The sequence below is a fragment of the Dermacentor albipictus genome, chromosome 2 (assembly GCF_038994185.2).
Source record: "Dermacentor albipictus isolate Rhodes 1998 colony chromosome 2, USDA_Dalb.pri_finalv2, whole genome shotgun sequence".
NCBI lineage: Eukaryota > Metazoa > Arthropoda > Arachnida > Ixodida > Ixodidae > Dermacentor > Dermacentor albipictus.
Window position 1 is genome coordinate 62,123,571 of NC_091822.1, and position 15,324 is coordinate 62,138,894.

The 15,324-nt window shown below is 47.2% G+C and overlaps 1 protein-coding gene across 3 annotated transcripts in view; it reads right to left on the reverse strand.

Moving 5' to 3' along the window:
• Positions 1–797: 797 nt before the first annotated feature.
• LOC135908990 (aminopeptidase NAALADL1-like) overlaps positions 798–15,324 on the reverse strand; it is a 78,618-nt gene continuing 64,091 nt past the window's right edge. For all 3 annotated transcript variants that reach the window (XM_065440854.1, XM_065440853.1, XM_065440855.1), the window contains exons 15-18: positions 7,930–8,020; positions 5,581–5,836; positions 3,009–3,090; positions 798–1,171 (exon numbers count right to left, since the gene is read on the reverse strand). In XM_065440854.1, coding sequence (XP_065296926.1) covers positions 880–1,171; positions 3,009–3,090; positions 5,581–5,836; positions 7,930–8,020 — 721 coding nt within the window. In that variant the 3' untranslated portion in view covers positions 798–879. The remainder of the gene's footprint in view (positions 1,172–3,008; positions 3,091–5,580; positions 5,837–7,929; positions 8,021–15,324) is intronic.

A 15,324-nucleotide genomic window follows, 5' to 3' on the forward strand; every position in this document is an offset into this window, starting at 1 on the left:
ATTTTCTGCTTACAGGCAACGAACCTCGTACCTGTGGTAGATGTGGTGAAAGGCTCACGGTCCTCCATGTCCTCGCGGAGTGTCGGGAAGCCGAAAGAGAAAGAAGGAAAGATTTTCCTCTAGCATACCGATATTATCTTCCCCTCCATCCCGTTATGTTTCTTGGTATGGGACCCCTTTTTACTACCGAAGCTGTCCTAGGTTTCTTGAATGATGTGGTTTTACATGGTAATAGCCCAACAGTATCGTAGCGTATCCTCTCTCTAGAGGATACTGCTGTGATAGTAGTCCTTTTACAGCACCCGCCTTCAGGTCCTTGCGCCTCAAGGACTCTGTTAGGGCCGTAGTGCTTTTTTCAAATTTTTTATCCAGATGACCAATTTTAGCACGATGTAATTCCTTTACAATGCTTCTTTCGCGTCCTTGGCAGGCTTCAAAATCATAGTCATACTTTTATTACATGTAGCTATTACGCATTTTGCAGTAACCGTCTTTTAGGCCCCTTTGCAGCCGTGTAATATCCTTTGCTTGTAATTTAACGCTTCACTTTGATTTCATTACCATTGGCTTGGCGTTCTTTGGCCCCCTTGCGCCATAAAACACCACACATCATCATCAGTTTAATGGCTCTTTCACGTGCCGTCGACTACATGTGTTAAGAGGTGCCAAATCGAGCTGCCAATCGAGGACCCACTCACCTCCAAGCTTGTCATTTGCCCGCAGTAGAAACAGCTGATTTACCCATTAGGTTTCTTTGCTTTTGGTTCATTGGTAATTGAAACAGCCACCTATCGCCAAGCATTCTGAGTTTATTGGCACAGAAACGACTGTTTCCGTTTTTTTTTTTCCGTGGAGAGGGAAAGACGGTGAAGAGCCGTGTCACAGCGACGGCACTCGAAGAACCGCAGCGGATTCCCTGAGAGCCACGAGCACGTCTGCCAGGTAGAAGCGCACGTTCTTCCACCCGTGGTTGCGCGTTTCCGCAGGCAACTGGGAGATGTAGAACAGGAGGTCGGCAAACACCGGAAATCCGGTGACACGACGCGGATCAAACTCCGACGGTGCCCAAAGGACGTGCCGAGTAAGAGGACGGCCGGGCAGACCCGTTGGCTTCAACATTGTGTGCTCCGCCAACGACATTTGATCGTTGATGGCGCGGAGTTCACTGGTCCTGGAAATCACCGACAACTAGGTGTTACAAAGTTCCCGCTCGGATCAATATGCATCTTCATGCATCCGAACTTTCTCGAATCCTCTTGTTAGTTTTATAGCGAAATAATCTTCTTCTGCAATCAGATGGCCTGCGCGACGCGAATAGTAGTCTACATTCTACAACCTCGCCAGCACCAGTGATTACGCTTCTATACGCTATGATGATTCATGAGTAAAAAATTGCCGATGAGCTCGACCCATGGAGATCAAATTTCTACAATCGACGACTCTCCTCGCCTGCTAGCGTTGTGCCTTGAGTGTTGCGTGCTTCTCTAGGTACAACTTCGCCCAAGAAAGTGTTATTTTCAGTCACTTAGCGTTTTGCCAGCACCTAGGTCTTCACAGGCAATACAACGCGAAAATGTCAAATTGGCTACAATGAACGTTTGGGGATATACACGCAACATTCTGCAGTTACACATCATGAACAACCTAGAGGTGCTAATAAATTTTCCTGGCGCATGGGCGAGTGCTGTCCAAAGAGCGCCAAACACATGGTGCGGTGATGTGACAATGGTACGTGTAATAATGATGTAGCGTGGCTGTAAACAGGCTTAAATTCGGTCGCTGTAAAGTGCTTCATACGTACGTGTATTAAAATAACGACAATGATTAGTGACGTGTGCTATAACCATGAACTTCAAAATTCTTCCAACTAACTGTGTAAAATAACTTTTTACAACTTAATACGTGTGAAAACACGACTGCCTCTAACTTTTTAGTACAGATATACCCACTTACCGCAGTCAACAAAAAGTTAATTATTCAATTTTAGTTACCTGGGCAGCCGACGGAGATAATTATCATTTCAATCTGCGTCCTCCTGACCACATAACTTATTTGCACAGGTGTATTCGCGTGCCTCCCAGTGCCTAATTTTAACAAAAGCATAAAGCCTAATTTTGAACTTCCGTTATATGTACCTTCAGCCAAACCGAACTGGACACACTTGTCGCCGAACCCGCAACCCGGCATCCACACAGAGCCTTACGTACTTGCGTGGCTAACCCAGCTACGCGTACGGTTCAGCGCTGCAGAACCGTTTGATGTCATAAATAGGTTTTAAGAATGACTGTTCCGATTCATTCTGTTTTAGGAAAGCCTCCATTCCTGCGCATAGCTCCACTTCATAAGCAAAGCACAACCTCTTCAAAGATGTTCTGTTCACGTGCTAACACTCATTTTAAATGGAATGCCTCACTTTTAGATAGCTTATAATATCGCTGTCGCGATTTACGCACAACAATTTATTCCTTTAATGCCTCACAATGTTTGCGCCCCTTTAAACTGGTGTGCGGCGTTGCAGTAACACGCTAAATTTCAACAAACACAACAGTCTACGCTCATCTGGTGACGCCTAGTTACTTTGTTTCATTATTGTCATGGTCTAGGTGTACCACATATGTTCACCTTCCAGTTTCTCATTAGCAAGCTCCTCAGTTGATCGGCAGTGTAGTTGTGAACGGAGATACATGTAATATAATAAACCGTAATCATTTCTTTTACAAGAGATAGTTCTACCTAACCTCTCTTTACTAATTCTGCTTGAAATACAAAATAAATGTCGGTATTAAATTGGATATTCAAAAGCTGTTTTCCTGCAACATTAACGTTCAAGTCAACTTCGAAATTTCGCTAGTCGAACACCCTTAGTCATGTAGCTTAACTTCAGGCCCCCAGCCCTAGCCTAATTCGACGTCTTTTTTACATCCTAGTATTGTGTAGTTATCCGTGAAAAGCTTTACGTATTCTTTTTAGCACTACAAGGTTGAATTTAAACAATGCTTGGGTCTCACCTCGTTTCGTTAAGCTGGGTCAGATGCGCGGTCCACTGGTCAGCGGCCCTCCGGAAGTGCTCGATCGCCAAGCGCAAAGCATCTGCAGATTAGACACGTTACGCTGTGACAGACCGGCTGACACTTGAGCAGATTCGAGAAAAGCGACGGGAGGCGCGATGTTTCAGGACTAAGCGACTGAAACGCGATACTCGCAGCGCATGGCTGTAGGAACCCTTTGCGCCACCGGTGGGCCGGTGGGCAGACCCAGCTGATACATTGTAGTCTACGACGAAAGGGCGAAAGCTGGGGCCATCGCGGCGCATTGTGGCTGCATTTGTCTGCGGTGGCTTAGCGGGTATGGTGTTGCGTCGCTAAGACGACGTCGCGGGGGCAAAACCCGGGCGCGGCGGCCGCATTTCGATAGGATCTAAATGCACTAAAAGCCCGTGCCCCGTGCATTAGGAGCACGTTAAAAATCTACTGGTGGTTAAAATTAATGAGGGATAGCCCACTACGGCCTTCGTCATGATCGAATCGTGGTTGCGTCACGTAACGTTACAGAGCTGAATTACCCTTCCCCCCCCCCCCCTTGTCTCTTAGCGATTACGCAGCGCTCAGCGGCAGCGCAACAAGCGCTAGCCACAATTGAACGAGATTATATTGCTCAGCGCTGCACAAAACACGACTGCATAAATAGAGACACCCTGTGCTTTTGTAGTTTGGAGGCGAAATAAAGCGCCTCTAGCAATCGCTTATGCGTTCTTCAGTGTGAAGCATACATGCACGATTCGATCGTGGCTATTAGTTGCCTCTGCAACAGTCGCCACGGATTGATGCTGCCGGCAGCCGCACCACCTTTACTTACCGTGAATAGCGGCTTTAGCCGTTTCACGACGTCACGTACTTGACACCACGGTTAAGTGACTAAAATGGAAAAGTAAAGGGAAGGTTTGCGACGAAGTCCTGGCATGACTGATCATCGAGGTGAGTAAACAGTCCTCATGTTGTAGTTTCCGTAATTTGTAGTTTTTGTGCAGGGCAACCTAGTCATGTGCATCATCGAAATTGCAAGCTTAACAAGTCTAAGCGTGAGTGCAGCAATGGCATTTGCACGTCACCGCGTGAAAGATACGAACAGTGGGAAATGCACTGGTCCTTATTTTGAAGGCAATTATGTTTACAAGGGAATGCGACTGGCGACGCAACAAAGGGCTTGACATCACCATTAGGCACACGCTTAACAGAGGGGACGGCGTAAACTTGCCTCTATCTATGCTTAGTGGCAGAACTAGTAATTACACATTTGCTGTAAAGCACTAAACTACGATACAAACAATAGGTCGGCTTACAGAAGCAGTAAAAGGGTAACTGTATCTAACCAAGTCATCGCAGTGGACCGCGATGATGGTAACGGAATTTTGAAACTACTAATAATGCAATGGACCTCACATGGCAAGCATTGCCAAATCATGACCGGCAACTAACCTGTTATCCTTGCAAAAAAAAAGTACAATGACTGTGTTCTATATTTGTTAATATTAGGGACTCAAGCTTGGAATACTGCAGGACCACGCGGCGTATGGTGCACGCATTTTTGTTCAAATAATTTCCAAGTATTATTATTATTATTATTATTATTATTATTTGTGAAAACGATCAAAGGATAAGAAAGAAAACAAACCTAGTGAGCAGCTGCCACCAGAAGGGGTACAAAGCCTGTCAGCTCTATATGCAAACTTAGACAGAAGAAGACGAAAGTACTAAGCAATAAAACTTCGAAATATCAGGCCAAACATGCAAACAAGATAGAACTTTTGATTTTAGCTCGCACAATTTGTTTCATTGAGAAAACATCAATTTCGGTAATGATCTTCGGAAGGGCAAGTAAGGAAAGCAGCCAGGCTAAAGGCGGAGAAGCGAATGCGCGGCTCCCAGACAAAGAAAAAGGGGGCCGATCCATAAGCGATGAAGTTTGAAACTTCCTGCCGAGAAATGGGTAGTACTTCGAAACTAAAAGCGTCATTTACTGATACCTGTGGGAAATACATAATTAATGATAACCGCAATGAAACAATATTTCTGACGCTAGAGAACGCTTCATAAAACGCTTTAAAGAACGCTTTACAGAAATATAGCTAGTATTCAATTTCAGCCGCTAAACGTACTATCCTACGTGCGGTATTATTATCGCTTAGTACTAATCACGCACTTGAACTAAGACACCCGTTTCGACGGTCTTTGCACATTGCTTCAGGAACTAGAGAATTATGCAGACATTGCTCAGCGTTATAAATTTTCAAAGAAAGAGCAGCTCGTGGTTTCGCGCCGCGGTAACAGTGTAAATCTTTACATCCCGTCTTTATCTCCGTTGTTTTAAATCATCTTGAAAACAAACACTGGAACCACCAATGACGTGACGCAGATATTTTGTAAGTGGCACTCTAATTTTCTCTGCAGATTACAGACCTTCGCAAGCGCTAGAAGCGAGTACCAGGTTCCCATGTGCGCAAATAGGAACGTTGGAATACAGCAGCTTGAATTAACTAAGCTCCGAACGCAACACTTCTGAAGGCTATTTTTTTTTACCTACCAAGAGACACGCCATTCAGCTCCAGCTCCAGCGCCGAGGGCGACTTTCGAAGCTCTTCCAGGGACTCTTCCAAACGCAGTGCAAACGCTGAGAAATTGACTGGTATGAGAGGTGCGTCCGCAGCGAGCCAGAGCGCTGCACCATGAAGCCGGGCGCACAAAGGCGCTAGGCGAGAATCGGTCCAATTGTTGTAGAGGCGGAGAGTGTCGTAAGCCGTGTGGTGAGCAGGATACGACACTTCGCCGCTGTCCTTGCTCTGCTCACGACAAACAATTGTAAAACATAATTTTTAGAACATATTAAGCAGTAGGCATAGTCACAATCTTCAAGAACAAGAAGAAAAAAGCCACAGAATTAGCGTAATAAGTCAGCGCAAATATAAATGGGCGAAATGTGGACGGTAACAAGTGAACTGCGAAACAATATATCGAGACAGAGTGGAGAGATGGAACAGAAAGGAAAGGCAATGACAGGAAGAATACAGCAGTGATTGTGAAGAAACGCAGCTTGCTGATGTAGTCGATGCCGTTCAGCACTAATGTCTCCGCCTGTTTGCTGAGGCAGGACATGCCGAGTAGGGGAGAAGCGAGCGCGAGTGAGAAACACCGCCTGCCGAGTTGTTCATAAAACGACTGTAAGTTTGTAATGAAGGCAACACTTGGAAACATTTTTGCGGACCTACAATGCTGCACACAGCTGCCACCATAGAAATCTTCGTGGTCAGAGTGGTGTAGGGGCCTTTTCGGAGAAGAGTTCGGCAGAAAATGTATGGTGTAGAATAGACAAAAGAAGGGTATTTCAGTAACAGGTTTGGTGTCTAGAAAAGGGAGCTGGATTTGAAGGGAGGCAGATGGGATTAGGAGGAGGAGGAGTAAATTTTAATGGAGAGAAAGGAGGAGAGGTCGGCCTGGAGAGCGTGTCTCTAGCCTGCTACTACTCACTGGGGAATGGGGAAGTGGGAAATACAGGGAAAGGTAGGTGGCGGATGATTATGATATGGTACAATGAGATACTATATACACGTTGTCCAATATGCGGATGCGCACTGGAGACGCAATACACTAAGACTAATCTTGTCCATACAAAAAGTAATCTTGCCACAAAAAGTTTTTGCGCAAACACATTTCGCACTGACTACACTTCTCACAGCTTCTAGAGGCGATCGTCTAAACCAGTCTCACTTAAAAAGTTCAAAAGTGCTTTTATGGCACGTTGGGCACAGTCAACACTCCTCCACGCGCCCAAAAGCTTTTCTTCTGAAAAGGGGCGGGAGTCCAAGCTGTCAACTGTAGATTTGAGTTTTCTTCGTTCGGCCGCATATTGAGGGCACACGCAAAGTACGTGAGCTATTGTCTCGAGAGTGTGACAGACGCTATGGGATTAGGAAATTTCCAAGTGTAGAGCGGCATCGGCTGAGGCAAAGGCACGGGTAGATGGAATGGCTGGTGGAAGCCATCATCCTGCACTGGACCTAAATAAGGTAGCTATGGTTAAGAAATAAGATAGAGGACTAGTTGTAGCAGTATAAGGCACTGGTACCGAAGAACAAGGGGGACATACACGCATTGCTGCTTTAGTAGAAAACAAGCACCTGTAAAGTCTTCCTAACGCGCGGTTACCTAAACCGGGGTTCCTGATTAACTTTGAGGACGCAGACTTTTTGAGGATCCATTTATCGCCATGTATTAATCACGTGTCGGAACGTAAAACCAACATAGCTACAGTAATTCATTTAGTGTCGGCGCTGCATCTTTTCTCAGCAATACTTTTTAAAGCCTAACATACAATAGTTAAAATGACCTACATTCCCATTCCTCTACACTCGAACATAAATATGGCAATGGATAGCCTGATCTGTGTTAATATGTCAGGAGAAGCATCTACTTCACACGTATGCCGGAAATGCAGATTTCAGTGATAGTATAGGTGGTTGAGTGTCGTTCCTCCCGGAATGGTATTAAATACCGTACAAAAGCTTCTACAAAAAACAAGCGATCATATTTGCAAAGGACAGGATGCTGCTAGAACAAGACCAATTGGTCTAGCAGAAGCGATCTTGAAAGTCGATATAATCTTCGCCATCATCTAAACATGCATAAATAGCTCCGGTTAGCTGTTCTGTTGTGTAAAGCGAGTGCATTCCATGTTGGGCAGTAACGAGCACATGCAGGTACGTCGACGTTCTGCGAAGAGTGCTTCAGAAAAGAGTTCAGAATGTTTATTATTAACAATCACAATCGCCGTAAATGGCTACTCCTAGAGTGGTGGTGGGAGGCTTTGTTACCTGTTCTGCTACCTTACCTTATAGGCCTACTCCTGCAGCACAAAGGGGAGATTCTGACAACTTACCTTCTCAGGCTTCAGAAGAAAACTTGTCGAAGGTACACCAGCGTAAAGGCTGAAAGGTGCGTTGTCTGATGTGGCGTCCATTACTGCTGGCCTGCGTACGAAAAGAAAAGAAACATTTGGTCAGCAGATCGTCTCATTTTTGAACGTCTTGCATTTCTGTGGAGAAATAAGAAAATAGTACCTGCCAGCGGTTCTGCTTGGCTGGAAATAAATAAAATGACAAAGAAAAAACGAACAGAAACGTTATAACATAAAGAGGTCAGCGAGTTGATGTAATGTATCGGAACTATGCGTGAACTTGCCAAAATATATCAGAAAGCAAAGTGCTCCACTGTGACTTTCAGGGAGGTACGCGTCTAAAACTTTGACCCTTTGAACGTTTCCGTAATGATAACAAAATCTTGTGCGTTCATGTGAAGCATAACAAGGAGAACATTTGAAAGATACACAGACCAGAAACACATACACCGGACGGTGTTTTCTCTTACGTCTCATTTTATCTCGCACCCTGGCTTCAATAGTATGACACAGATACACAGTGGGCAAATGTTACAGACCACAGCGTGGCTGAAAGAAACTTCGTAATTTAAAGTTTATTCGTAATTACCATGCATCAACCGAGTTTACAAGTACACTGGAAAAGTCAAAATGCCAAGTTTTCCACTGCAGTCTTCAATTTCAAATTACTTTCACAGGTAGAAAAGAAAATCAGCTTTAGCGCCTAATCCCTGATCCGCACATTTTTGCTCACGGGTGTACATCCTTCTAAATCTTTTATAACATCGTCTGAGCGTCGACCGCACCGAATGTTAGTGTTCTATAATGGCGAAAAACAGCGACATCGGCACAAGCAAGTGCAGGAATAATATCTCCGGTGGGCGCGTCGTCTCAATTCAGGAGTGCAGATGTCCTGCCTTTGCCATCAATCCTTCGTATCGCATCAATCCTTCGCAGACAATCCGCATGGGGTGATAAAATACAACTTTTTTCTCATCTTAATTTAATGGCGCAAGCGTGGGTCGAATAATGCGAAAGAAAATTGGCATACTGAAGCTGACACATGTAATTCGTGGACGCGTTTAGCTTCATGCGTGTTTTTTTCTCTTTTATACAGGACCGCACAGACAACAGTGGCAGCATGTGACTGAGCCAAATCTTTATTACAAGGGCTGGCACGCAGACCTACACGGGTAAAGGTACTATCTGCCCGGAAGATCCGCAGCTATCACGAGCTCCCCAGAGGATGCCGATAACAGCCTGGACATCCAGGTGCTTTGGCGGGCAGAACCAGTCGATAAAATAGTGGACCTTTCCAGGAGGAGCATGCAGCAGAACCATGAGCTGGAAAGCGGAGGAGGAGCGTATAGCGAAAGCGTGACAAGAAAAGCGCAGTGCCGCGCAAGACAGGCTCTGCGGCGACTACCGCTACGAGATGGCGCCAGAGTGGCCAGCCGTCGTCTGTTCACCGATCAGGACACCGATAATGCATGCATCGCGCGCGTCCACCGATACCGTATATGATGCAAACAAATCTTTGCATGACCGGAGGTCTGTCTGCGGCGGCTGCTGTGAACCGAACCCACACGTCACCCACGCGCTGCCTCTCACGATCTCCCGATTAGCGAGGCAGTCGCGCCGCACTTCGCTTCCTTTGCAATGTGCCACACGCGACAGGTTGTCCGTGCCAACGACGCTACTCAAAGCGTTCTCTTCCTACTATAAACCGTTTACTTATATAATCATAATAGAAAATACTAAAACGCATACTCTTTCAGAACAACGCTCTAATTTCGCATTACCGAGTACCATAATCGTCGATAATTTTTTACTGTCGTGTCTACGCCGCACATTCAGTCCTTACAGACCGAGTCGACTTTGTGCTAGCATGATAAGTGGCCATAAGGCGGGCTAGCGGCTGCGTCTCATGGCGCTTGCCGCAGCGCGAGCTGCGTCGTTACCGACGCCACCCGCGTGCCCCGCAGTCCATTCTACTCGTAACCGCACTCCACGTTCCCGGTGGAGTCCCCGTGCGACTTGTTTTATATCGTCAGGCCAAGTTCCATTCCTGGGGGCCACCGAAAGGGTTTTTGCTGCTTCTAAGGAGTCCCTGCATATTGTGTAGTATCCTCTGGTGTCTGTCTCTTCAATTAGTGTTTTGTCTATAGCTTCAAAAGGAAGGTAAATTGCGTGCAACTCTATGCGGTATGTAGGCGGAGCTTCCGCATAATTGAAGAGGCCTCCTGATCTGACGCAGGCGTTCAAGACTGCCGCTGCTAGCATCTCATCCACTCCCCACGCGGCGTCAGAGTAAACATCGTTGCGGTCACCATCTGCGCGCTTTGAGGTGGCTGCCCTCCTCTCGGGGTGTTCCTCCCAAAGAGGTCTTAAAAAAGACTTGTGTAGCGGGAATGATCTCCTAAAGGTCAAGCCGGCCACCTCCATTCTACTAGGGGAATCTATTAACGTTGCCATTTGGTAGAGAACATAACGCGTTTCCTTCTCACTTCCAGCGACTTTCACAAGGTCAATTTGCCGTACAGATGCTTCTCGATGTACTTCTCTTTGTCGCTGGCTTTAGGATGAAGCTTGAAAGTCTTGGAAACTTATAACCCGCCGTGGTTGCTCAGTGGCTATGGTGTTGGGCTGCTGAGCACGAGGTCGCGGGATCGAAGCCCGGCCATGGCGGCCGCATTTCGATGGGGGCGAATTGCGAAAACACCCGTGTATTTAGATTTAGGTGCAAGTTAAAGATCCCCATGTGGTCGAAATTACCGGAGTCCTCCACTACGGCGTGCCTCATAAACAGACAAGCAGTTTGGGCATGCAAAACCGCATAATTTTATTTGGGAGACTTGTATGGGAGACCAAGGTGTCTCTACTCAGCTTATGGCAACATTTCATCCCGAGACAACATTATATTACTTTCCAATTAGTCTGAAGCGTATGTTAACAGATTGAAATGCAACTTTTTCCCGTGTAGTCCATGACTGAGTGCCTGCAATACTGCGGAATATTACCAGACATTCTCACGTCAATAATGGTAACTACGAGCTCTACTTTGCCGTGTTCGTTGAGGTTCTTCAACATTTGCCGTCAGGACCAGGCGCACTGCGAGCGTTGTTTCTATGCTGCAGCGCCGTGGTGAGCTCCGCAGGTATGGATTCTTGGATGGGGTTAAACCTGTATAGATATCTTCGGGTGGACGGAAAGTAGATTGCGGAAACAATGTGTCTATCGTTTCCTTCTGAAAGTCCTGAGCAGAAAGTTCCGCGGCCAGCATGATGTCAGCCGCTGAATTGCGTTCGTTCTTCTTACCCACCATGGTTATGTAGGTTCTGTAATGTGCTGCATGGCCTGTCTTTTCGTTGAACGTCTCACAATGTTAGAGTCAACGGTCTCTGTACAGTTTGCTGGCGTACAGCTTCGCCTGCGCAGCCTTGTTGAACATTGCAAGGAAGTCTCTGAAACCTCTGTTCCTTGCATGTGCCATATCTGTAAGCGTCCTCTAGTTTCCCGAAGGCTCAATAGGTGCTTGTCAGGTACTGGCACGTCAACTCGGACGTCCACTAGGCGAGTGGCCTATTTCGGTGCTCTCTTGCCTTATAATATGCGGGATGTCTTTCTGGTGGTCAAAAAGCCGCTGCCTGAATTTAAGGCTATCGCGAGTTACGACCATCGATGGCCTTAACTCGCGCCGTCTTTCTGTGACTGTCTGTAGTTAAGCTCCACCCAGATGGGATAGTGGTCACTGCTCATGGGGTCGCCACCAAAACGCCATCACTTGATTAGGCCGGGGAACGCCTAAGAGGAGTCCCATATCGTGTCCTTTTGTTTGACGTAAAGAGGCTTGTTGATGGGAAACGAAGTGTCATTTTACGGTTAAAGCCCATCCTCTCCATCGCGTCGGCAAGCGTTCTGCCTCTGGCTGCTGTTTTAGAATATCCTCAGGCCGCGTTCTCAGAATTTAAGTCTCCACCAACCACCAGCCTGGCACTCTCCAAAGCTCTTCGTGGTTCGCCAACCCAGGCAAAGTTGACGTAATTCCTCGTTCTACGGCAGCAAACTGGCCGCGGGACGCACGTACGCTGACACAATCACTACATGTTTGCCCCCTCACTTGACCTTTTACTGCTACTACCTCTGGTTGCAGTATTTTGAGGTGTCCATTTGTGCTCACGGTATGTCTGCACGAACACAGACTAATGGTATCTTCGACTGGTCGCCTGTATGCCCCAAGCAGAGTCGGGTAGATCGGTCGTTTCCCGAGCTCAAAGGTAGGGGACACGCGCGCAAGCCGAACGTGCGACTCGCTCGCGGAGGAGGAAATTCCTGATGCGAAACAACGTGACTACTGCCAACGTCCGATGTTCCGCCTATCCAAAGCTCCCGGCGCTGCCAGAAAAACCGGCGGACGTGCCGGCGGGACGAACGTTCGTCGAGACGCCAGCATGCAGTGGCTAAGGTTGCCAAGGTTACGGTTTGACGTTTCAATCTCGATGACTGCTCCGACGACAGGGCTCGGAACGCCTCAGAGCGCTCCAAGATAGAGGAGAGCAATCGAGAAGAACCAGCCGAACGCAGGGCGCGCACCCTCTTTCAACCAGTCGAAGACAACGCCGCTCGCGAGAGCGTTCCAGAGTGCTCAGAAACGACCAGCCGAAGATAGCATAAGGCTTACGCCTCCACAAACATTGCACTGTTTGGGTCCCTGGGGTGCAATGTGCGGTAGGCGAAACTCGGGGGGAAAGCCCTTGTTGCCTGTAGGTGTTGGGGACATTCCTCTTGTCTCCTGTAGCAGTAGAAACGACGGCCTCCGGAGGTGGCATAACACAAAATTGAGTTTAGTGGCACATGCTGCAATCCACCAACAGTTCCACTGCACGATGTCTGAAACGACGGCCTCCGGACGTGGCATAACACACAAAATTGAGTTTAGTGGCACATGCTGCAATCCACCAACAGTTCCACTGCACGATGTCTGAAACGACGGCCTCCGGACGTGGCATAACACAAAATTGAGTTTAGTGGCACATGCTGCAATCCACCAACAGTTCCACTGCACGATGTCTGAAACAGTTTTAGTGTTTTGACCCTTCCGATCCACAAAGCTACTTAACACCTGGACCATGGTAGGTCAGAGCTAGACTTGGTGAGAATTGGAATTTAAGCTGCATTTCCGAAAAACAATATTGTAGTATTTGTTTTTGTTGCGCCTGTTGTTGTATGAGGGCCTGTAACAGACCAGGGAGGTCTGGATTGTTGTTTTTCCCCGCGTACAGCTGGTGGGTTTCCAGTCGTACCACACCTACGCCAATTTAATCTTCATTTTTGCTCCTTTTAGCTTCGCCGATGACGCCGACTGCTCTGGGGTTTGCATTGGACTCTCCTGCATTTCCTTCCCGTTCTTCTGCCCTTTGCTTTGCTCCGTTTTCGCGTTTGACAATGTTCTACTGTTAGTTGTGGTGGCAAGCGGCTTTAGGCTGGGAAACTCCGTATCTCCCATGATAGCCGGTGTCTTCCGAGACATATCTCGCACCAGTTTTTCAAATTGCGTTCAGAAAGCATACATTTGCTGCTGAAGATTGTCTAACCCTTTCTTCAGTTTCCCTACTTCTTTATTTCCTCCTTCTCAATTTGTTCCAGCAGTGTTGCTGTGTCACTTTGAACTGTAGGTCCTAAAGCTACTACATTTGCACATGAGGGTTGACAGCTTGGCCGTGATGGTGGTGAACGTGGAGGCCCGCCTCCTTTAGTCTTATTGCCTTGCTGGTCTTGATTCTTGTGGCGATGACTGCCCTTTCCTTCGCTTTCTCCGCAAATGCAATCCTACCTTGCCAATCCGCGTTGGTAACTAGGGATCCTTCTCTTTGGCATCGTGCGCTGTACTTATTCCTTTTAACGCAGGATCCCTCTTTTTCCGTATGCGTGCCGCCGTTCCCTATAGCAGCACGCTTCGGGTGGCAAGCATATGTTTTGATAATTTCCAGAGCCATGGCGTCTACTACAAGCCAGCGATGTTTCCTCGTACTCAACCACCCTCTTGAGGAAATCCCAGTATTTCACCAGGCGCGGAATGGTGTCTGAAGCAAATGTGATAAGTACCACGCTCTTGTTTCCCATTGGCCTCACAGAAAGTATTTGTTCTGTTTCACCATCTAGGGCTTTCCTGAAGCCATCATAAATTATGTCACGCGCACACCCGTGAATAATGCCGCGTGACATTCCGGCTGCAGACACCTAATATGTACAGATTTGAACTGGCGGTTGACTGCTCATACGTATTTCTATTAGTCCTTGCAATTCTTCCACCTGCAGCGCATCGGAGGTTGCTATCGTAAGATTGTCTGATAACTTGTTAAATGGAATAAATTGATGCTTGCGCACTTTCATGTAGACCGCCATATCCCTGGCGTTGGCGTGCACCTCCCGCTGATCAAGCTCCGCCAGCCTTCTGCGTTCAGTCGGGTGCAGGGCAGTATCGAATTCTCTAAGCTTTTTTCTTTCTTCAGCTCTACTTCTCTCTTCAGTCGTTGCTTGACGCTCTTTGCGTCTGACGACTCCTTCTCATACGCCTTCAGCTTTTTCGTTCGGTAGTGACCCCCGGTGCGCCCACGTCCCTTGAACTGCTGTCGGCCTCGAAAGAGCCTCGTCGAACGCTTGCTGTTCCCCATCTCCTGCGCTTTTCCGCTTGCTTTGAAGGCTGCGCTGTGGCGTGCTTTAACTCGATGGCGTTAAGGGCCCCGTGCATTTTTTTCTAGGTGGCACTGCCCCGTGTCGCAAAAAATCCGGCGTCGGCGTCGCGCGTCCGGCATCAGGCGCCGCTTCGGCAAAATGAATGTTGTACCAAATTTCGAACCAAGCTTACCCAACCACTATTTTACCGTCTAAGTTGCTCATACCTCGTCTTTCATTGTTTACAAAATTATTCCTCGGAATTTTGAGAACGTCAGTGCACAAACAAATGTAATCGAGAGAAAAAAGAACTGACATCGCATATCTTTTACATTAGCTCTTCTGAAACCGAAATATTAAAAGTGCGAAACAATAACAGGAGATTTTGACTCATCAGTCAGTCGACCTTCAGCGAAAACGCGCCGATGAGACGCAACGCACAAAAAGGCTAAGAACCTTTGACCTTTGGCGGGAGTCGAGCCCACGACCTTTGGTATTAGGTAAGGCTACAGACGCCCGACCATTGGTGATAGTTGAACCAAGACCAATTGTGAGAATGAAACCCATGACTATTGGTGTTAATGAAGATGAACTTAATTCAGGCACAGTTCAAATAGAGTTAAGGCACGCGAACCCGCGACCTTTGGTGGGAGTCGAATTCTGCCCCTCACCTTTGGTGGTAAATAAGGCGAAGTTAGTGAACATATAGTTAATTAGGACACT